Source organism: Coregonus clupeaformis, chromosome 36 (genome assembly GCF_020615455.1).
Source record: "Coregonus clupeaformis isolate EN_2021a chromosome 36, ASM2061545v1, whole genome shotgun sequence".
Taxonomy (NCBI): domain Eukaryota; kingdom Metazoa; phylum Chordata; class Actinopteri; order Salmoniformes; family Salmonidae; genus Coregonus; species Coregonus clupeaformis.
The window spans coordinates 27,259,401-27,282,768 of record NC_059227.1 but is presented as its reverse complement, the minus strand read 5'-3'; the positions used below and the strand labels follow the sequence as shown (position 1 = coordinate 27,282,768).

At 42.2% G+C, this 23,368-nt stretch overlaps 2 protein-coding genes across 2 annotated transcripts in view; both read left to right on the top strand.

Annotated features, from left to right (window-relative positions):
* Positions 1-9,939, top strand: part of LOC121552732 (phospholipase B1, membrane-associated) — a 29,542-nt gene extending 19,603 nt beyond the window's left edge. The window contains exons 31-42 of the mRNA XM_041865753.2: positions 853-920; positions 1,069-1,112; positions 2,176-2,278; positions 2,504-2,555; positions 2,802-2,882; positions 3,010-3,075; positions 3,229-3,323; positions 3,441-3,522; positions 3,743-3,847; positions 3,958-4,053; positions 4,280-4,354; positions 9,394-9,939. Of these exons, the coding sequence (XP_041721687.2) occupies positions 853-920; positions 1,069-1,112; positions 2,176-2,278; positions 2,504-2,555; positions 2,802-2,882; positions 3,010-3,075; positions 3,229-3,323; positions 3,441-3,522; positions 3,743-3,847; positions 3,958-4,053; positions 4,280-4,354; positions 9,394-9,660 (1,134 nt within the window). The 3' untranslated portion in view covers positions 9,661-9,939. The remainder of the gene's footprint in view (positions 1-852; positions 921-1,068; positions 1,113-2,175; positions 2,279-2,503; positions 2,556-2,801; positions 2,883-3,009; positions 3,076-3,228; positions 3,324-3,440; positions 3,523-3,742; positions 3,848-3,957; positions 4,054-4,279; positions 4,355-9,393) is intronic.
* Positions 9,940-10,606: 667 nt separating this feature from the next.
* LOC121552094 (serine/threonine-protein phosphatase PP1-beta catalytic subunit) lies at positions 10,607-22,764 on the top strand. Its single transcript, XM_041864820.2, has 8 exons — positions 10,607-10,700; positions 19,022-19,153; positions 19,646-19,876; positions 20,238-20,342; positions 20,416-20,487; positions 20,559-20,710; positions 20,875-21,009; positions 21,103-22,764. Exons 1-8 carry the CDS (start codon positions 10,649-10,651, stop codon positions 21,205-21,207), a joined length of 984 nt encoding a protein of 327 aa, XP_041720754.1. The 5' UTR covers positions 10,607-10,648; the 3' UTR covers positions 21,208-22,764.
* The last annotated feature ends 604 nt before the right edge of the window (positions 22,765-23,368 follow it).

Genomic DNA, 23,368 nt, shown 5'->3' with positions numbered 1-23,368 from the left:
TGCATGCCCGTGCATGCATGTGTGCTTGTAAAACAAAACAATCTGAATGTGCTAATAGCAAATTTGCTGACATATGCAATTGTAATCCTTGGGCGAGCTGCCTAAAAGTTTTTTTTGGGTCGCCTAAGTCCAAACAGTGAAAAAAAAACTGCTTTAAGTGTAATTTGGAGGAAATGAATTTTAGGGATGGAAAAACGTTTTACGTGTAATTTTTGTGTTAATAAATCTTCGGGATTGGAAAAACACTTTAAGTGTAAACTTAAATGACTAAAACCAGATATATAGTATGTCGAAAAGATAATGGACCTGTGTATTTTTTTATAATATCATCTTTGAGAACTAACAATCACCAAAATAACAGCTAGACAGTCAGGGAGAATAAAACATTCAGAAAACAATTAATTTAGCAGTATTCATTTTGTTATTATGTTTGAGCAAAATAACACAGCATTAGCCATGGCAAAATGTGTACAATTGCAGGACATTGGCTTCGAAATGCAAAAATGTCTCTACAGCGCCAAGATGGGGGCCTCTAACATTTTCTCTAAAATGTAGCCGAGCCGATGTCTGACCGCGCTCATTGCCATACCCTCTGCCACGCCCTATGCCACGCCCACTACCGAAGCCCATTTTTGATCCAGAAAAACCTCTGATATGAACCATCTAATCATTTGTTATTGGGGAGTCGTTTGGCATTAGCGATGCCCCATTGATGTTCGAAGTGTTTGTCAAAGTCAAGTGTATTCATATTCATACTGCTGTACCAGCAGTACATGCTTGTGTCTGACTTTTATATTATCCTTTGTGATACAGTACCTTTGTTGTCATGCCTTTGTTGTCATCCGTTTGCAGGCAGCAGTTGGAGCCAAGGCAAAGAACGTGTTGCAGCTCAACACAGAGTATAAAGGAGTGTCATGGAGGTACCTACTGTAATGAATCATGCAGAAAAATTGTCCAACTACACAGCATACACGTTATGGACCACTTGCAGAGCACATTGACACTGCCATACTGCTTTTTAACACTTGTCAACAGTGAAATTGACTAAATGTGTGTGTATTTCTGCAGTATCGGAGGAGATCAGACCTTGGACACTGTCACCACACTACCAAGTGAGTCACTATTTCCTCTTGTCACTGATCCTATTGGCTCATCTTAAAGGAAAACCACCCAAAAACTATGCTGCAAAACTCAGCGTCATATGATGCAAAATGCATAATACGGAGATGATTTCTGTATTTTGAAATGTCAACAATGGTCTAATGAAACAAATACCAAAAGTTTTTGGATGGAATTTTGCTTTAACTGTCCACTAAAATGAGCCAAATGAGCCATGATTTCCAGTGTTTGGGAGTAGTGAACTACACACTAGTAATTTAATTACATTTTGCTGTAGCTTGGTGGTAGTTGAACTATTTTAAATTGTTGGTTGTGTTTTCAGTATTGAATTACTTTTTTTTGCCATGTAGTGGTGTAGCTAACTACTGGAACTACACACTACTTGTTTTGCAAAAATAAAATGTGTAAAGTAGGCAAGAATTTCCTTTATTTTTCAGCATCATACCTTCCTAATTCTCACTTGAAACATAGTTTTTGTGTTTAATAGGCTAAATTACACATTCTGTTAACATCTGACACCAGAGTGATCTGTTCTTGCAATTTGTAGTCATTGACATTTCAGATTTAGGTATGATAATTTTTTACGAAGCAGTTTGGATGTAGTGAGCTACTGTTTAAAAGTAACTTTAGGTAAGTAACCTATATGTTTCTTAATGGTAGCTTTAGTGTAGCTTAACTTCTTCCGGTGTGAAGTAATTAGCAGCTTGGTACACTGTATTTTCACACAAGCTTCCCCACATTGATGATTTCACATAAGACTAATTCTGTAACATCTTTGGAGAAAGACTTCAATGAATATGCAGTGCACAAGACATGACATCAACCCTGCCATGATCTTGTGGCGTTTCAGCATTTTCATATACATCCACAAGATGGCAGTCTCAACATATGATATCATGACATTCCTTTGGAGTGCAGCCTCCTTGTAAAGAGGAAACATTCTTCATCCAGCACCCTCTCTGTAGTGTAGCTAAAAAGGACCACTTGATACTGAAATATCTGTGTGCTTTATCAGAATGAGCCAATACGTATTTCCAATCTCTCTTTCTCTCTCAGACATCCTGAAGAAATTCAACCCTTCCCTCCAGGGCTTCTCCAAGGGTCAGGGCTGGCTGCAGAATAATGGCTTCAACATGGCGGTGCCTGGAGCCAAGGCCTTGTGAGTAGAGAGCTAAGTTTAGACCTCTCTGTTCCCTCGTCCACTCACTGTCCTCATTTTGCTGTCAATCTATTTCCCATCCTCTTTTTTTGTGTCATCCTTCATTTCCAGCAGCTCTGGCTGCTAGTCTATCACCTCCCCCTCAGTTTTTCCTGTCTTTTCTTCTCATTTGAATAAAGGCATAATAAACACTACATTTTAACAATGTCTCTTTGTCTCTTGTAGTGAGATCCCAGCCCAAGTCCAAGCTCTCATCAAGGCCATGAAAGATGACAAGGTGAGACTCTGGTCTATGTCCCATTGGCACCTATTCCATACATAGTGGGCTCTATGGGCCCTGGTCAAAAGTAGTGCCCCACATAGAGAATAGGGTGCCATTTGGGATGCGGCCTCTTCAATGTGTTGAATAGTTATACTGGACTCAATTAGTAAGCATAATTACATATTGTTGTATTAAATAAGTGTATGATCATCTATAGCTATTTCTCTCTCTTCTCACTGTATCCCTTCGTCTTCCACACAGAAGGTGAATTTTGAACAGGATTGGAAGCTAGTGACCTTATTAGTTGGCTCCAGGGATCTGTGTGATTATTGCATGGACCAGGTATGTGTTCTTCTCCTAAAGTCTAACAAAAGACACACACAAGTATTACAATCTTAATAACTTTGTTGCACATTGGGGAACTGTGGTAGTGTTAAAATTAGTGTTATTTATACTCCTCTTTACACAGAACAACCTTACACCCAAGAACTACAGTGAGAATCTGATGTTGAGCCTGGACATGCTGTACAAAGAGGTAAGTGATGGAAAGCTTGGTAATGGAGATCTATTATAGGTGAAAGCCTGTACTTACTCAACGAGGATAAATTGCTAAATCTAAAGATCTAAAGCTCAATATCATGCCATCTTTCACCCCTCTTTTCTCTCTCCTTTCATCTCTCTTGCTAAGGTACCGAGGGTAATGGTCAATGTTATCGAGGTTCTGGAGATGAATCCATTGAGGAGTGTCAGGAAGAATGATCTGTTCTGCAACCTCATACAGAGGTTTGTATGGAACCTCCACATTTCCCCACAAAGACAGCAGCTACACCCATTGCATCTTATGTCTGTAGAATGTGTATATTCAGAATGTTTCCTCTCACGTGTCTTTGTTTTGCACAGGAAAGCTTGCCCCTGCTTTTTGAACCCTGAAGATAATTCTCCTGAGCTTACAGAGGTTAGACGGATCAACCAGGAATACCAGGTAAGTGCAGAACAGGGTCTGAACTACCAGTCTTAACAACTGGGATTTGGAGGATATTTTCCAATGTTCCAATGTGTCATGTAAAGTGTGTTACTCAGAGATACATAAGTTCCACAGATAAAGATACAGGGATTCGATGTGATCAGATCAATCCAACACAATTCTACAATACTTAACAGTGTCTCTTTGTTCTCTCTACTCTCTCTATGCTTCTGTCCAGATCGAGACTGAGCGACTGGTCTCTGGGGGGCGCTATGATGGGCGAGAGGACTTCACTGTTGTCGTTCAACCCTACTTACGAAACTCATTTGTTCCTTTCATTGGGGTGAGTGTGGTTTAACTGCACACACACGCATGCATGCATGCATATACACTCAAGCACACACACACACACACACACACACACACTGACACTGCGTTCTCTTGTCTCCTCAGATTGGGAAGCCTGACCTGAGTTTTTTCTCTGTGGACTGTTTCCACATCAGTGAGCGAGCACATGCTGAGATGGCCATTGCTCTCTGGAACAACATGGTAAGGACAGCCACATATAGAGTAGTGTGGTCCCAGATCTGTTTGTGCTGTCTTGCCAACTCCTAAATTCATTTTTAAGACAGCATCCACAGATCTGGGCCCAGGCTACATAGATAGCACTCTGAAACATAACTCAAAACACATGAGCTCTATGGTCAGTGTATATCCAGGCATATAGGTTTGTGTAGGTTTGTGGTCTGACAGCGGTAGTGTTTTGTTTTTACAGTTGGAGCCGGTGGGCATGAAGCAGGTCTACAACAACTTCACATACGACCGCACCAAGATCAACTGCCCCTCTGAGGTATACTGAATGCATATGAAATGAATACAACATTTATTGGAGAAAAGTTTCCCTGCTGAAAAAAACAGCATAGACCAGCATATGCTGGTGACTAGTACTGGTTTCCCTGGTGACCAGCCTTTGTTATGTTTTGGACTCTTTGATGCTGGTATGCTGGTGACCAGCTTATGCTGGTATGCTGGTATGCTGGTATGCTGGTCACCAGCAAAACCAGAATCAAAGTGCTTAATTATTTACAAGCGCCGTAGCTCAGCTGGTAGAGCACGGCGCTTGTAACGCCAAGGTAGTGGGTTCGATCCCCGGGACCACCCATACACAAAAATGTATGCACGCATGACTGTAAGTCGCTTTGGATAAAAGCGTCTGCTAAATGGCATATTATATTATTATTATATTATATCATAAGGCCTTACATTGAGGGCCTTTTTTTCCCCTAATACAGTGGCCACATCAGGCCTGCGAGTCACATTATGCTGGCTTGCAAAGTTATGTTTAATTCCTATTGGAATCCAGCCAAAGTGGGGATATCCAACAATTTGAACTTTTAACTTGGATTATCTTGGCTTAGAAAACATTTCAGGCCACATCTAAAACTAGATAGAAAGTATGTATAAATTATAATCGACCAAATATTTCAAATAACTGCCCTTTTTCTGGCGTGCAAATTGATTTTGATAAACAAATCAGTACAATCTGTGCAGCCCTCCCCTGACCTAGACCATGCTGGTCAGCCATCATAACCAGCTAGACCACGCTGATCAGACCATCATAACCAGCTAGACCACGCTGATCAGACCATCATAACCAGCTAGACCACGCTGATCAGACCATCATAACCAGCTAGACCATGCTGGTCAGACCATCATAACCAGCTAGACCATGCTGATCAGACCATCATAACCAGCTAGACCATGCTGAACAGCCATCATAACCAGCTAGACCATGCTGGTCAGCCATCATAACCAGCTAGACCATGCTGATCAGCCAGCATAACCAGCTAGACCACGCTGATCAGACCATCATAACCAGCTAGACCATGCTGGTCAGACCATCATAACCAGCTAGACCATGCTGATCAGACCATCATAACCAGCTAGACCATGCTGATCAGCCAGCATAACCAGCTAGACCACGCTGATCAGACCATCATAACCAGCTAGACCATGCTGATCAGCCAGCATAACCAGCTAGACCATGCTGATCAGCCAGCATAACCAGCTAGACCATGCTGGTCAGCCATCATAACCAGCTAGACCACGCTGATCAGACCATCATAACCAGCTAGACCACGCTGATCAGACCATCATAACCAGCTAGACCACGCTGATCAGACCATCATAACCAGCTAGACCACGCTGATCAGACCATCATAACCAGCTAGACCTTGCTGGTCAGACCATCATAACCAGCTAGACCACGCTGATCAGACCATCATAACCAGCTAGACCTTGCTGGTCAGACCATCATAACCAGCTAGACCATGCTGATCAGCCAGCATAACCAGCTAGACCATGCTGGTCAGACCATCATAACCAGCTAGACCATGCTGGTCAATCAGCATAACCAGCTAGACCATGCTGGTCAATCAGCATAACCAGCTAGACCATGCTAGTAAACCAGCATAACCAGCTAGACTGTGCTGGCCAGACCAGCTTGACCAGCTAGACCATGCCGGTCAACCAGCATAACCAGCTCATGGGAGAATGACTGCCCCCTCTCATTGAAGCCAAGAAGTTCAAGGGCAACCACAGTACTGCAGGCTGTTGTTTTCAGAAAAGCAGGATCCCCAATTATAGTGAAGAGGAAAATGGCAATCTTCGTGGGCAATATTCGTCTAAATAAAATAACAAATTGTAAGACAATCATGGTGCCAATACTTGCTTCTATTACACCAGATGTGCACTACATGACCAAAAGTTTGTGGACACCTGCTCGTCCAACATCTCATTCCAAAATCATGGGCATTAAAATGGAGTTGGTCCCCCCTTTGCTGCTATAACAGCCTCCACTCTTCTGGGAAGGCTTTCTACTAGATGTTGGAACATTGGTGCGGGGACTTGCTTCCATTCAGCCACAAGAGCATTAGTGAGGTCGGGCATTGATGTTGGACGATTAGGCCTTGCTCGCAGTTGGTGTTCCAATTCATCCCAAAGGTATTCGATGTAGTTGAGGTCACGGCTCTGTGCAGGCCAGTCAAGTTATTCCACACCGATCTCAACAAACCATTTCTGTGTGAACCTTGCTTTGTGCACGGGGGCATTGTCATGCTGAAACAGGAAAGGGCCTTCCCCAAACTGTTGCCACAAAGTTGGAAGCACAGAATAGTCTAGAATGTCATTGTATGCTGTAGCGTTAACATTTCCCTCCACTGGAACAAAGGGGCCTAGCCCGAATCATGAAAAACAGCCCCAGACCATTATTCCTCCTCCGCCAAACTTTACAGTTGGCACTATGCATTCGGGCAGGTAGCGTTCTCCTGGCATCCGCCAAACCCAGATTTGTCCGTCGGACTGCCAGATGGTGAAGCGTGATTCTTCACTCCAGAGAACGCATTTTCACTGCTCCAGAGTCCAATGGCGGCGAGCTTTACACCACTCCAGCCGACGCTTGGCATTGCGCATAGTGATCTTAGGCTTGTGTGCAGCTGCTCTGCCATGGAAATACATTTCATGAAGCTCCCGACGAACAGTTCTTGTGCTGACGTTGCTTCCAGAGGCATTTTGGAACTCGGTAGTGAGTGTTGCAACCGAGGACAGACGATTTTTACGCGCTATGCGCTTCAGCACTTGACGGTCCCGTTCTGTAAGATTGTGTGGCCTACCACTTCGCGGCTGAGCCGTTGTTGCTCCTAGACGTTTCCACTTCACAATAACAGCACTTACAGTTGACCGGGGCAGCTCTAGCAGGACAGAAATGTGACGAACTGACTTATTGGAAAGGTGGCGTCCTATGACGGTGCCATGTTGAAAGTCACTAAGCTCTTCAGTAAGGCCATTCTACTGCCAGTGTTTGTCTATGGAGATTGCATGGCTGTGTGCTTGATTTTATACACCTTTCAGCAACGGGTGTGGCTGAAATAGCCGAATCCACTAATTTGAAGGAGTGTCTAGATACTTTTGTATATATAGTGTATGTCCTTGAACCAATGATTTTAAAATTGCAGACATTAAAGCTACAATATGTAACTTTTTGGGTGACCTGACCAAATTCAAATAGAAATGTGAGTTAAAGATCTGTCATTGTCATTGAAAGCAAGTCTAAGAAGCGGTAGATCTGTTGTATGTGCGCTATTTCTTTGCTTCCTGTGCTACAGTTTCTTTTTTGCGTCTTTTACTTTCGGTTTCGTACATCAGCTTCAAACAGCTGAAAATACAATATTTTTGGTTATGGAAATATATATTTCACAGCGGTTTAGACAGTACAATGATTATCTACACAATGACTGCTTGTTTTCCCACATAAACAGAAATTAAATGAACTATTAGAATTTTAGCAACCAGGAAATGTCGGTGCGATTTCTGCATATTGCACCTTTAAAAATATAATTTAGATTCTATCTGCAGCCTGCAGTACCCCGGTCAGCCTGGTCGGCCTTCAACTTGAGATCCTCAATGAGAGGGGGCAGCACTGAGCTAGCCTGCAACATAACTTCCTGGACTAGCTCAAACTGCGCATTTTATGTCTCCATGAGACGCCATCTTATTAAGCTGGCATCTCATGGGTAAATCAATTTCTATGGGAAGATCTCAAGGGCATACTGCTCGCGTCCTCTCGCCTCGTCTCCTACTCAAAACCCATTGGATGAGAAAGCCAGAGGTCCCTCCCCTCTGACCTTCTCCTCCAATGTGTTTTTAGAAGGAGACGAGGAGAGAGGACGCGAGGAGTATGCAATTGAGATCTTCCCCCTGGCTTCAAATGCTCTATTGAGTCTTCACATAGGAATGAATGGTGTCACGTGATCGATGGCTTTATCCATTTACAGTATATATACAATCTATGAACCAGCTAGACTCTGCTGGTCAGACCAGCTTCATCAGCTAGACTAGGGATGGATCAATTTCCCAAAAAAATGTATAAATATACAGTATATACTTTTTTGGGGGCGGTAACTCAGTCGGGGTCTCAACTTACTGTTGAGCGTTAGAATAGTAAAATACACAAGGTGCAATTTCGAAATTTGGTGGTGAATCAGCAGTTTTTCTCTTGTTATGTCAGTCACTGACAGTCACTCAATTAGCCCATGTCAACTAAAACTTTTTAGATTGGTAAATTAGTCTAGCCAGCTATCTAAACTTGTAGTAATCATGGTCGAATTACTGACCGGGCACGTGCCCAGGGGCCCTGACTTCCAGGGGGCCCCCATTGATTTTTTTTGTCACATCCACTGAGATGTCAGTCATATTAACATGGCATCGGTCAAGGAAAAATGTGTAGAATTGCATGAAATTAGCTTAAAAACTGCAAACATTTCTCTCTCCCCATGGCCAAATGAATAGAATTGCATGAAATTAGTTATAAAATTGCAAAATATTCTCTCCACCCCATGGCTTAATGTGCAGAATTGTAGCAAACTTGCTTTAAAATTGCAACGTTTTCTCTACGGCCCATGGCAAAATGTGTAGAATTGCAGGAAATGTACTCCAAAACTTCTCTCCAATGTCAAGAGTGGAGCCCCTTATGATTAGTTCAGATTTTCTGTGGCCCCCACCCCCATCAAAGTTGCCCATCCCTGAGCTAGACCATGCTGTTCAGACCAGCTTGACCAGCATAGTCCAGCATGAACCGGCATAGACAAGCATGAAAATGCATGCTGGTATTTGCTATTTTTTTCAGCAGGGTTGGTCAGGTGTTGGCTAAATGGCAATCAGTGAGTCAGTTGTAGGCTAACTCGACAGTGCTTGTGGGTTGTCGAGTGTGTTGGTTGAGTAGCAGACCATTTTAGCCATATCACCTACTAAAAGCTACTTCTTACAATGTCTCAGAAGAAGATCTATGCTCAGGTTAGTTCCCCCTAAACTGAAATTTGCTCTCTCCTTTAGGATCAACCCTTCATCTTCACTAAGGTCAATAGCCTCCCGAGTCCACCTGTTACCACCACCACCCCTGTCCCAGTCACTAACACCTCCACCCCCAGCCCTGTGCCCCGGTGTGACTCCTCCATACCTGTGTGGGTACCCGTGTTGCTGGGCATCACTGGCTTACTGATTGGCTGTGGAATCACCTGGCTACTCATGTCCTGCAGAGAACGGCAGAATAAGAGGAAAATGGGAGAGAAAGAGGTTAAGATGAAAGGAACTGGTTTCTAATGATATTCAATTCTAAGAGGGTGTTTGGAAATGGTCACAAAGGCTCAGATATAAACACAAACACACAAACACACACACATGCATACACACGCACGCAAACATGCGCGTACGCACACACATGCACACATGAGTGTATAGTGTTGTAGCAAACATAAACATATTGGATACAAAGTATGTAATAGATTTGCTAATTGTTTTGTAAATGCACACTGATTATGGCATATTTTCTTCCTGCTTTCTTGTATGAATAAAGTGTGTTTTGTACACCTTGCATTTCCATATTCCTTTGTATTTATTTAAAACAATAAACATTGTTGATGTACATTCCATTCAGAAACAGATAACAAATACTTTTTTCTAGAGATTTTATTCTATAAATTTGAGTGTGAAAATACAGTATCAAAAGCATTTAGGTGTCATGGACAATAACAGCTTTCTATCAACCAAAACAGTTAAATTGTCAGTAACTATGTCATTGGGTATTTCAAAAGAGAAATGTTGGCATTCAATTGCATCAGGTGAGCCCCTATGAATTACCAGGATGGATAGGTCAGCGTAACCCAAGCCCATGCAATAGAAATGGGAGCCATTGTCCATGGAGATTAACAAAGGGAGAAAGGGGGGTATTTTATTGAGGTACACAACAAGTTTGTTCACCGTGTTAATATTTAATAGAGCTATGATAGAGGGTCACAATAAAAGTAATGAATATCCCCAAATTATGTTAATACACTTAGAATTGACTGTGTCTGCAGGCAGGTCAGCTTCCATGAAAGGTAAAGAAAGCTACCTGCAAAATGTTTTGTACCCCCCCCCCAAAAAAAAAAAAACTAATCTAGTACCGTACTGCTGGTTTCAAATCTTTGCCAAAATAGAGAAAGAGTGAACCAAAATAAACTGTACAGTTGGTACAGTAGTAGACCACTCCCTCTGCTGGTGAGCACGACGTAGTTCTCTCTGCGTAGTAGTTTTTAGTGTTTCAAAGAAAATGGCGGAAAGCGAGCTCAACGTTGACAGCATCATCTCACGATTGCTTGAAGGTATGATATTTTTTATTTTGCAATTAACCTTGTGGTTATTTGGTGGGGACAGCACAGAAAACAGGTCTAACATGATTTCATGTTATGGTCAGGTGTCGAATAACGAATGTAAAATCATTTTTGGTAACGCCAGTTGACTTTGCTAGCTAGCTAACGTTAGCGCGTCAGAGCCAGAGGAGGAAGGTGGGAGAGTGGGATGTGGTTCAACAAAGTACAGTGACTTTAGCATTAGCTAACAGTGTGTTATGCCATGTTTAGGTTTAGCTAACTACAATTTAACAAGAACTAGTTAGCTAATTTGCCGAAAAGGCAACACCTGTTTGAATATAAATATCTGTTGTCACGTTTGATTTGTGTTATGTTAGCTAACGCGGTGTGTTACAGTAGATGTATGATCATGCAAGCAAACGTTACTCTAGATTACTAAATTAGCTAACTAGCTAAATACTATTTGCGCAGGACAGGGATGTTATTTTTTAAATATATTTTTGTGCCTAGCCAGCTAACATCAGCTTTTACACCTTGATGAGAGGGGTCTTTGTAAGTGGACAGCTTGGTTTGCCAACGGGAACCCCCACCCCCCTCTCTGTCCATGTTGCTAGGTCGTCAGTTAGTTGTTAAGCTAGCTAGCAAACTACATTCACATTGGTTTTCAATGTAAGGCTGTATAGGGGCTATTACGTTGTTAGTGAAGTAAGAATGCCTTTAATTTAGTCATTTGTCTATGTGTAACGTTATAGGTAGCAAGAACACAGACAAACCCTGGTTAGCTGGTATGCGTCAACTCGAGCAGCCATAACATTGATTTAACCTGCCCTTGGTGGCTACTCAGTTTCGCTTCAGTAGCTAGTTAGTCTTTTTATAAACCTCTCTCAATGTTTGTTGGATATGTACCCACCTTAGCGTTTTATCTCTGGCCTGAAATCACCAATGGAAGATGTCACACTTTAGCATGTTTGTCTGGATAGCTTTTTTTCATAGAAATACTGAATACGTTTCAAAACAGCCAAGGTGAATTTCAAGGAGTTGTTGAAGAGTACAGTCAACCTGATCTGTATTTATTGGCCTAAATAATACACTGTCCTGACACTCTGTCCCACTTGGAACACTCAGCAACAGTGACAACCACCTGTTCTATTCAGTTCAGCACATTGCTGAACTAAAATGGCAAGCCTTTGAAAAATCCCAACTAGGGATGTTAATGGATAACCTTTAATCGGTTAGCCCCCGAAAATACATTTGACCAGTAATGCTTATCGGTCTATAGGTTAATTTGCATAATTGTGTGGAATTAAATTGGCGCGTGTGTAGTTTCATTAGTCCTCATGTATCTTATTTATCACATGCAAAGCATACAGAGCCTAGTTTGAGGAGCGGAATAGCCTATCACCTGTCAGACAGCGCGGAAGCAGCTCCTAAAAAAGCTGGTACTGGAGTGAAAAGTGCTTTTATAAGCCTAGTCATTGCGCAACAAATAACAATTCTAAATAGCAATCATGTGTTAAACTGTTTTGATGGCCATGATTAAAAAGAGCTACTATTTTTATTTCTCAATCTCAACTCGTAATTAAAGCGCGCCTCCCGTTCCCCAATCGAGTGCATAGGCTATAGTCAATGGTAGGCAGGCTATCAGCGAGTCACCCACCACTTTGCAATGTGAGCTTGAGGCAGTATAATTGTTTGAAACCTAAACGTTTTACTTTACTTGAAATAATGAGGCGTTTCTTACCTTGCTTCAAAGTAGCCTAGCCAAAATCCCACCATAGAAACATGGAGGCAATTATTTTATAAAGACTTCCTTGTGCCATTAACCAGCCTTTCTCTCCCGTTGTATTGGTTTTCATATCAACTTTCTTTGGTTTTCCAGAAGCCAAACGTACAATCCTAGTCATATTAGCAACCCATCCTAGTTGTTGCTATTACATTCCCCCTCTTTCATCTCTGTCACATTTGGAACTGCTCGCATTAGGTGCGCTGTTTAGAATGGTGTTTTCACACTAATTGTATTTTGGCAAATGTTTGAAAATTAAATTTTAGTAGCTGACGATAGGCTTTCTATTGTTGCATGTTTCCATTAAGCTCTTAATGAAAAATGTCAGTTCCTTGTATGCATACATAGTATTTTCTGTTGGTCACGTGATTTTACTGTTTTGATTTTTTTTTTACAAATATTCTGATAGGTTAATGAGGGTCAGATAATCGGCAGCAAAAATGACCAAAATGTGTTTACTCTGCAGCAAAATGGCCTGAAATTTGCATCCCTAATCCCAACTCAATTACGTCCAGACCACTAGCCGGGAGCTTGCCTAAGTCACTCAGTGACTCCCTAAAAAGCGTTAGCCAATCTATTACTGTAATGAAAATCAAGTGTCTGTGACCTGCAATCCTCTGCCATTTGTCCAATCGGGCAGAATGCCTAAATTCTAAATGTCATTACATTTACATTTACATTTTAGTCATTTAGCAGACGCTCTTATCCAGAGCGACTTACCGTTTTTTAATTTTTTTCATCGAACCCACAACCCTGGCGTTGCAAACGCCATGCTTTACCAACATCCCTGCCTGCCATTCCCTCCCCTACCCTGGACGACGCTGGGCCAATTGTGCGCCGCCCCATGGGTCTCCCGGTCACGGCCGGGATTAGCAAATACATTTGACTGATCATGCTTATTGGTCTATAGGTTAATTTGCAAAGTTTTGTTGAATTCAATTGGTGCGTGTGTATTTTCGTTAGTCATCATGCCTTTTATTTATCACACATGCACACAGAGCCTAGTTTGAGGAGCGGAATAGCCTACCACCTGTCAGACACAGCGAGAGTAGCTCCTCAAAAAGCCTGTAGGCAACTGGAGTGATACCTGCTTTCACTCCAGCAATCAATCAATAGTATATCATGGCGACACATTTTTTCATATTGTCCCCATCCAAGGAATATCTTCAAGTTATAGTAATGAATAATCACAACAACAGTGTCACAGTTTAATGTCTCCAGAGATATTAGAGAAAGGAGGAGATAGGAATCCCATTGGGCAATGAATGGAGGGACGTATATCGCTCCACCCTTCAGACTGTCGACCAATCGCGTTCAAGTTGTCATGCTGCGTCACGCGGTTGCTAAGCTAATCATCACGCAATCACTTCTCAAAGTCAGGGTGTGAGTCGAAAAACGTGTCTATTTTCCTAAAAAGTACGTAATGTCACGATTATCTGACATCTTGAAAAATATTTGTAATGTTGTGCTTCACACGTTAGCTGTTCATTACGAAAATGTTTTCTTACTGAAACCATAACTAACTAAATAAGCCCACTAACATAATAGGCCCAGATAGTAAGTGTTATTTTTGTATGAAGGATGAGTTGGTGTTGACTGGTGCCAGTCCAGTGTTCGCACATAAATAGCACAGATTGCTAGCTAGTAGCTAGGCTAACTACCTTGCTGGCTAGATGGAGCCTAACTACATTGCTGGATAGCTAGCCAGCTAATGTTAACCAAGTGAGCATGTGATGAGGATAGGGCTGCTTGCTTGGTGAACTGTACTTTTTGATTATTTACTTATTCAAATACGCTGTGGCAAGCTACTCACCGTCAAACCACCACTCTGACTCTCACGTCGTGACTTACGGGCTGAATGATGTTCAATGAGTTTGACCATGCTTAAAGAGATGGTCAATGTCTGATTTGTTATTGTTACACATCTAGCAATCACTGCCCTTATTTAAGAGGTTTTCGAAAAGCTCCCTGGTATTTGTAGTTGAATCTGTGCTTGAAATTCAATACTTGACCGAGAGACCTTACAGATGTAGTAAGTAGTCCCCTGTAGCTCAGTTGGTAGAGCATGGCGCTTGAAACGCCAGGGTTGTTGGTTCGTTTCCCACGGGGGGCCAGTATGAAAAAAATAAAAAAGTATGCACTCTGGATAAGAGCGTCTGCTAAATGACTAAATTGTAAATTGTATGTACAGTGCATTCGGAAAGTATTCAGACCCCTTGACTTTTTTCAAAATGTGTTACGTTACAGCCTTATTCAAAAATGGATTCTATTGGTTTTTTCCCTCAATCTACACACAATACCCCATAAGGAAAAAGCAAAAACATGTTTTTATACATTTTTACAAATAAAAAAATAAAAAAAAACTGGAAAGATCACATTTACATAAGTATTCAGACCCTTTACTCAGTACTTTGTTGAAGCACCTTTGGCAGCGATTACAGTCTTGAGTCTTCTTGGTTAGGACGCTACAAGCTTGGCACACCTGTATTTGGGGAGTTTCTCCCAAACTTCTCTGCAGATCCTCAAGCTTTGTCAGGTTGGATGGGGAGCGTCGCTGCACAGATATTTTCAGGTCTCTTCAGAGATGTTCGATCGGGTTCAAGTCCGGGTTCTGGCTGGGCCACTCAAGGACATTCAGAGACTTGTCCCGTAGCCACTCATGCGTTGTCTTGGCTGTGTGCTTAGGGTCATTGTCCTGTTGGAAGGTGAATCTTCGCCCCAGTCTGAGGTCCCGAGTGCTCTGGAGCAGGTTTTCATCAAGGATCTCTCAGTACTTTGCTCCGCTCATCTTTCCCTTGATCCTGACTAGTCTCCCAGTCCCTGCCGCTGAAAAACATCCCCACAGCATGATGCTGCCACCACCATGCTTTACCGTAGGTATGGTGCCAGGTTTCCTCCAGACGTGACGCTTGGCATTCAGGCCAAAGAGTTCAATCTCGTTTCTCATGGTCTTAGAGTCCTTTAGGTGCCTTTTGGCAAACTCCAAGCGGGCTGTCATGTTCCTTTTACTGAGGAGTGGCTTACGTCTGGCCACTCTACCATGAAGGCCAGCTTGGTGGAGTGCTGTAGAGATGGTTGTCCTTCTAGAAGGTTCTCCCATCTCCACAGAGAAACTCTGGAGCTCTGTCAGTGACCATCGGGTTCTTAGTCACCTCCCTGACCAAGGCCCTTCTACCCCGTTTGGTCGGGTGGCTAGTTCTAGGAGAGTCTTGGTGGTTCCAAACTTCTTCCATTTTTAGAATGATGGAGGCCACTGTGTTCTTGGGGACCTTCAATGCTGCAGACATTTTTTGGTACCCTTCCCCAGATCTGTGCCTCGAAACGATCCTGTCTCAGAGCTCTACGGACAATTCCTTCAACCTCATGGCTTGGTTTTTGCACTGATATGCACTGTCAACTGTGGGACCTTATAGACAGGTGTGTGTCTTTCCAAATCATGTCCAATCAATTGAATTTACCACAGGTGGACTCCAATCAAGTTGTGGAAACATCTCAAGGATGATCAATGGAAACAGGATGCACCTGAGCTTAATTTCGAGTCTCATAGCAAAGGGTCTGAATGCTTATGTAAATAAGGTATTTCAGTTTTTTATTTTAAATTAATGTGAAATAAATTATAAAAACCAGTTTTTGCTCTTGTCTTTATTGGGTATTGTGTGTAGATTGATGAGGAAAACAATTAATTCAATCCATTTTAGAATAAAGCTGTAATGTAAAATTTTTGGGGAAAAGGGAAGTGTTCTGAATACAGAGGAAGGGAGAGTTATTAAAAAATCATGTCATTCCCTATTATTTAGTATATGTAACTTATTATGTGATTTTGTTAAGCCACAGTTTATGCAATGACTATTTTCGTTATTTAAAATATTCAGAAATGTTTTGGAAATGATGAAAAATCATGGAACAGCTGATATTCCCCCCCCAAAAAAAAACAAACATTTGTTCTGAAGTGTCTATCCTATATCTGAGAGATATAACAAAGATCAGGAAACATTATTTATTTTGTTTACATGTATTTTTGGTTTTGCACTTCACTTTTTTTTCACAGTTTCCATATATACTGTATCTCTAGCTTAAACTGACAGATTTTTATAGGGATTTTTTTATTATGCTAATAAGATTTCTGCGGGGGCGCGGACATCGACCTTAGGGGGTTAAAACTATAATTTTGAAATCATGGATGGTCAGTCCTTGCATCCATATCTCTGTCTATTACGGATGAACCCATTTAGTCGACTGGTCGGCCAAGATTTATTTAGTCGAGCAGTGGCAATTCTATAAAAAAATAAAATAGGGCACACGAGACGCCTGTCTGAGTGGACTAATCCATTGCGGAGGCCGCAGGGATGGCACACCAGTAGTACATTTACTGCTAATTACCATAATTTCTAATCTACAGTGTTTGTTTGGTTACGGTAATTTCTGTTAATGCATTCAATATATTATTACAGTCTTACTGTTGTCATTGTAGGAGTGGACACATTGTTTGCAGAGCGCACAACCTAGGCTACACAGGAGTTGGCGCGCTCCTGTCAATCTTGAGTAAGGACATGCACCTGATTACACATAGAACTAGGCCTAGGCTACCTGGCCTGCGTGCAAATGTAGGCTTATAAATGTGCCCATTTGGGGATCTGATACTATTTTCTCAAAGTACTTTTTTCTTTGGCTCAAAAAGCAAGTAAACAAAGTCTGTTTTTACATCCATTGAGAATGACAATAGTTCCTCAACGTAGCCTATTTGAAAAATAATTCCAGCTCTCTCTCTTTCGATAACCACTCAGCATGAAAGGGGAAAAATGTCATGCTCTGATCTGGTGGACATTTCTTGAAAAAGCCCTACCCGATTACTTCTTATCCCTTGCCAAAGTAGCCTACAGCTGTGTCTGTCTGTCAGGAGCTCACTGATGAGGGAAACTGAGGGCCCAGAATATTTTATACAATGTTGCAAGTTTGCTAGCTCCAGCTTCAGGCTGGAACCAAGTTAATGGTTGGTTGATACAATGTTTCAAGTTCCTTGCAGACAGGCCATGCATAGCCAATGTGATTGGCTGTTATCTGTTAATTATTTATGCATAGTCACTTTAACTCTACCCACATGTACATATTACCTCAACTACCTCAACTAGCCGGTGCCCCCGCACATTGACTCTGCACCGGTACCCCCCTGTATATATAGCCTCCCTACTGTTATTTTATTTTACTTCTGCTCTTTTTTTCTCAACACTTTTTTGTTGTTGTTTTATTTTACTTTTTTATAAAAAATAAATGCATTGTTGGTTAAGGGCTGTAAGTAAGCATTTCACGGTAATGTCTACACCTGTTGTATTTGGCGCATGTGGCAAATAAAATTTGATTATAGGATATTTATTTTTATCAGGATATTTTCTACCTGCGTGCTGCAATGTTTTTAATTGTTGGCTTTATGTAGGCTATTTTTACATATTGGCAATGGCAATAGAAGTTACTTTTAGAATGTTGATTAACCACATGACATTGATTTTGAGATATGAAGACTTTATTATAAATGAAATGAAACTGTTCCACAAAAATGTGCATATGAAAATCACAACTGGCACGCAGATCAGTAGAAAGAAATGGTACGATAACTTGGCACGCCAAAGGGAAAAGGTTGCCGACCGCTGGTGTAGCCTATTGGCAACTTCAGGAGCATAATTGCAGAATCTGCAAAGGCCAGCAGCAGCGGGAGGAGGGTCAGGTTGGGAACAGGTATTTTTTCTTCTGGTTAGGCTATATTGATCTCTTGCTCCCTCTTTTTAGTAATTTGTGGTAATTTTTAATTGCAGCACTAAAAGCATCAGGCAAAGTAGCCTACACATAGTTGATTGTATTCAAACATAGGGTGTGTCTATATACAGTGAGGAAAAAAAGTATTTAGTCAGCCACCAATTGTGCAAGTTCTCCCACTTAAAAAGATGAGAGGCCTGTAATTTTCATCATAGGTACACGTCAACTATGACAGACAAATTGAGAAAACAAAATCCAGAAAATCACATTGTAGGATTTTTAATGAATTTATTTGCAAATTATGGTGGAAAATAAGTATTTGGTCACCTACAAACAAGCAAGATTTCTGGCTCTCACAGACCTGTAACAACTTCTTTAAGAGGCTCCTCTGTCCTCCACTCGTTACCTGTATTAATGGCACCTGTTTGAACTTGTTATCAGTTGGCTCAGTAGGGTTGTCCCGACTAAAAAAAAAACATATTTGTCGACGTGAGAGTCGTCTGGTCGAAAGAACAGACAACTCTCACATCGACAAATATGTTTTTTAGTCGGGGACACCCTACTGTCTATGAATTTGAGTGGTTACACTTCTCCAGCCCTATCCTTCAGCTTTTTACCGAAACGGATGGGTTGAACACTTTGTTTCAACTGCAGATTTGCCACTTTAAGGTGGTTGTACATTCTGCACTGATTTGAAGACGATGAAAAGCACATAAAACATTTTAAAGCCAGCACGATTCAAATGGAGAGAAGGGTCATGACTCATGGTTGTGATTGATCGCCCTATCTTTCTCTCCTCAAGTGCGAGGATGTCGTCCAGGGAAGATAGTCCAGATGACGGAAGCGGAGGTGCGGGGGTTGTGCATCAAATCCCGGGAGATCTTCCTCAGTCAGCCCATCCTACTGGAGCTGGAGGCTCCGCTCAAAATCTGCGGTCAGTACAATTAGTTCTCCCTCCTGCTATATCCTTACTCCTGGGTCCTCTCTCTTTCCTCCTGAGAGCACAAATAGCATATGAGAAATGTATGAGACATACCAGGGTTAGAAAAATATAAGCTGTCTGAATAAAGACATAAGCCTAATGTTTGTGAATTTACATGACCATGAAAAGGGCATCCTCACCACACACACAGTTGTCTTTAAACCAAAAGGAGAGGATAGGATAACACATTGGAGAGACATAGGCCTAGCTCAGTAAGTAGAGCAGTAGGATATAAGTGGTGTGTCTCCCCCAAGTGTCTCTGCAGGATGGGGCCATCTCCCTTCCATAAAGGACAATCTGGCTCAAGCTCACTCTCCACTCCTGTGTCCAGGGCTCATTTAAAAAAAGATAGTCAATCTCAATGTGACTTTCCTGGTTAAAGATAACATAAAATAATGGTCGTCTCACAACCTCTGTTCTCTATCTCCCACTTTCTCTCACTAGGTGATATCCATGGCCAGTACACAGACCTACTGAGGCTCTTTGAGTACGGGGGCTTCCCGCCGGAGGCTAACTACCTGTTCCTTGGGGACTACGTGGACCGAGGCAAGCAGTCGCTGGAGACCATCTGTCTACTGCTGGCCTACAAGATCAAATACCCAGAGAACTTCTTCCTACTCAGAGGCAACCACGAGTGTGCCTCCATCAACCGCATCTACGGTTTCTATGACGAGTGTAAGACAGGAAGCAGTGGCACACACATATACATGATGAATCAGTTATCTTTCTCAGAGTGAGGTTGGAAGATTCATAATGGCAATGGTTTTTATGTTCTCTACTGTCAATATACACTGAGTATACCAAACATTAGGAACACCTTCCTAATATTGAGTTGCACCCCCTCAGAACAGCCTCAATTCATCGGGGCATGGACTCTACAAGGTGTCGAAAGTGTTCCACAGGAATGCTGGCGCATGTTAACTCCAATGCGGATCATAGCTTTCAACTGGTCAGTATATCTCATGGAAAGAGCAGGTGTTCTTAATGTTTTATATACTCAGTGTAATTCCATGTCTTTCTATGTTGTGTTCCCCAGGCAAACGCAGATTCAACATAAAGTTGTGGAAGACCTTCACAGATTGCTTCAACTGTCTGCCTATCGCCGCTATAATCGATGAGAAGATCTTCTGCTGCCATGGAGGTATGCGTGGGGGCTTTTTTATCAAGAATTTTTCTATAAATATTATTAATTAACAATCATCCCTCTTCCTCAGGTCTCTCTCCTGATCTACAGTCCATGGAGCAAATCCGACGCATCATGAGGCCCACTGATGTCCCTGACACAGGTGTGTTAACGTGTGTGTGTGGTACATGTGATGTATTTGTGGTGGCTCTGACTGCATTCTCTTTGTGCTAGGCCTGCTGTGTGACCTGCTGTGGTCGGATCCAGACAAAGACGTGCAGGGCTGGGGGGAAAACGACCGGGGCGTCTCCTTCACCTTCGGGGCCGACGTGGTCAGCAAGTTCCTCAACCGCCACGACCTGGACCTCATCTGCAGAGCCCACCAGGTAGAGCCTAATGTATGAGGGCTATGTTCATTAGGATGCATCGCTAAAGGATACTGAGGGCTATGTTCATTAGGATGCGTCTCTAAATGATACTGAGGGCTATGTTCATTAGGATGCATCTCTAAAGGATGTTCATTAACTCAAGTGTTGTTCTGTACTTGAAGGTTGTTGAGGACGGCTACGAGTTCTTTGCCAAACGGCAGCTGGTGACGCTGTTCTCGGCTCCCAACTACTGCGGGGAGTTTGATAACGCTGGGGGCATGATGAGCGTTGACGAGTCCCTCATGTGTTCCTTTCAGGTGAGAACACACACGTAAACACACTTACTGTGGATGAGTCTCCCATTGCTGAAAGCACACTAAGTGTTAATACTTTCTCTCTTTCTCTCTCAGATTTTGAAGCCGTCAGAGAAAAAAGCTAAGTACCAGTATGGGGGGGTGAACTCGGGACGACCCGTAACCCCGCCTCGTACTGCCCAAGCCCCCAAGAAGAGGTGAGCGCCTGGCCCCCCCGTCACGCCTCCTCCTCGCACCCTTTCCCCTGCTGTCCCCTGCAACGTCCTGTCCTCTCCCTCCCATCTATGGGAAGCGCTCTAGCCCCCCCCACCCCTGACCCCACTCACCTTTTTCATATGTGTAAAACATAAAATCTTTGCTGTGAACAATGTTTGTTTTTTTGCTTGTTTGTTGGTATTTTTATTCATAATGTAAGTGATTTGTGGTTTTTCAATGCTATGAAATGTGTTGCTCGGGTTAAGGTGCAGCAATACGATACAAACCTTTTGTGGAAAGGGGCAACACATTTGGAACGGACGCTTTTCTGCCTTCAAATATAGAAAAAGTATTGATTTTTATTTGAGTGTGTGAGTGAGGTGGGTTCTTTACCCCAGCCAACAACGTTGACTCTTCCAGACCTATAACGTAAGGCAGATATTGCCCCCCTTGCATTTTCCCTGCTAATACGTACGTAACCTTCTCACAATATTACTAATAACATGGCCATTTTCCTCCCACATTTTGGCTACAGTAACTGAGTGGAATGGTTTAGCCTCCTAGTGAGTTTGGAGAATGTCACTTTCACCGTTGGACTCAATAATGTTTTCTCTTTATGTGGACACTAATGAAGTATTAACAAAAATTACTTTGAAAGTGCTCGTACAAATGCATATTAGCAGAACCATACACATTGACGGTATATACACACGGGGCATGTATTGCATACACATGCTATACATATTAACAGAAGTACTAGTACAGTTAAGGTCATGTGTGTCCTAACTCAAAGGGCTCACAAATGGGTCTCCCAAATGCCTGTTGGTTTTGAATCAAGCCCTTCCATCACCACAACAGCCTCTCCTCTTATCCACTGAACCTGCTTCCATTTCTGAAGACTGTTTGTTAAGGACATTGCTTTTACTGTATGCCTGTGAGAATGCATAGATGGTTTTGGCTTGAGAAGTTAAAGGCAAGTCAATTGCACCGGATTTCAATTGGTGTTCAGTAGCCTATTCTTTTTCTCACACACACACGACCAGTTGGCCTCACTAGAAGTTTTGTTGTTTAAAAAAAACGTATGAGCTGTTTTCAGCATTGCCCCTGCAGTTCTTGTAAACATGACATATTACACACGGAGGAGGTCAAGAGCATGTTTACCAATCTCGCAGAGATGGCACTTTGTACTCAGCAGTATCAGTTACTTAGACATTGCTGCCTCCCAGTGGTAGATTGACTGCCTAAAGAGGCTGAAGACTTCAACAACAAGCAAGGCATCAGAATGCATGAGCCAGTGAGTATATCTACTTGGTGTATCTTTCCTGTATGCTGATTCCAATATCTGGTTCAGAATTATTATTCTCATCCAACTAATGAGTTTACTAAGGAATATTTAAATAACAAAATATAATTTTAGTTTGAGTTAGGGCATATCTTGCCTTTTGCCTTGTTCTCATCTATCGGTCTCTATTCAAGTTGGAAACTGTCAATGTTTTAAACAGTTGAGATTTGTACAAGTTTGTTTCAATCTTTGAATGGAATAAATGAAACAGTGCTGTTTGACCCTGCCTCATGTCTGTCATTATGCTTTAGGGTGCCTTTCAAACCAGAAACTGATCGGTAAAAAGAAAAACTCTGGTTTAATTGGCTCCCGAGTGGCGCAGCGGTCTAAGGCACTGCATCTCAGTGCTAGAGGCGTCACTACAGGCTGTATCGCAATCCGGCCGTGTCACATAGGTCGGCGCACAATTGGCCAGCGTCGTCCGGGTTTGGCCAGGGTAGGCCATCAATGTAAATAAGAATTTGTTATTAACTGACTTGCCTAGTTAAAACATTATAATAATGCGTTGGAGGAGGGCCTAGTGTTGTTGCGCTGTCCACCAGAAAGGTAATAAAGACATGTCAGACAGATGGTATCAACCAATTTAGAATGTTTGGACATATGTTTTGGTTTGAAGGTCAAGCCTGACTGGCTGACACCAGCTCTCGAAGTCTTCCGATTTGAAGTCACGTGTGTCAGCCAGGCTAGCCTACATTTTGCCATACCATTTTGGGTAATGAATCAGTTATTATTTACACCAGAAGTGTGAAAAACATGGCCTGATTTTCCTAGTCAACAATTACCTATACAGTACACAGCATAAAAGTGCAGTGTTAACACTGATGT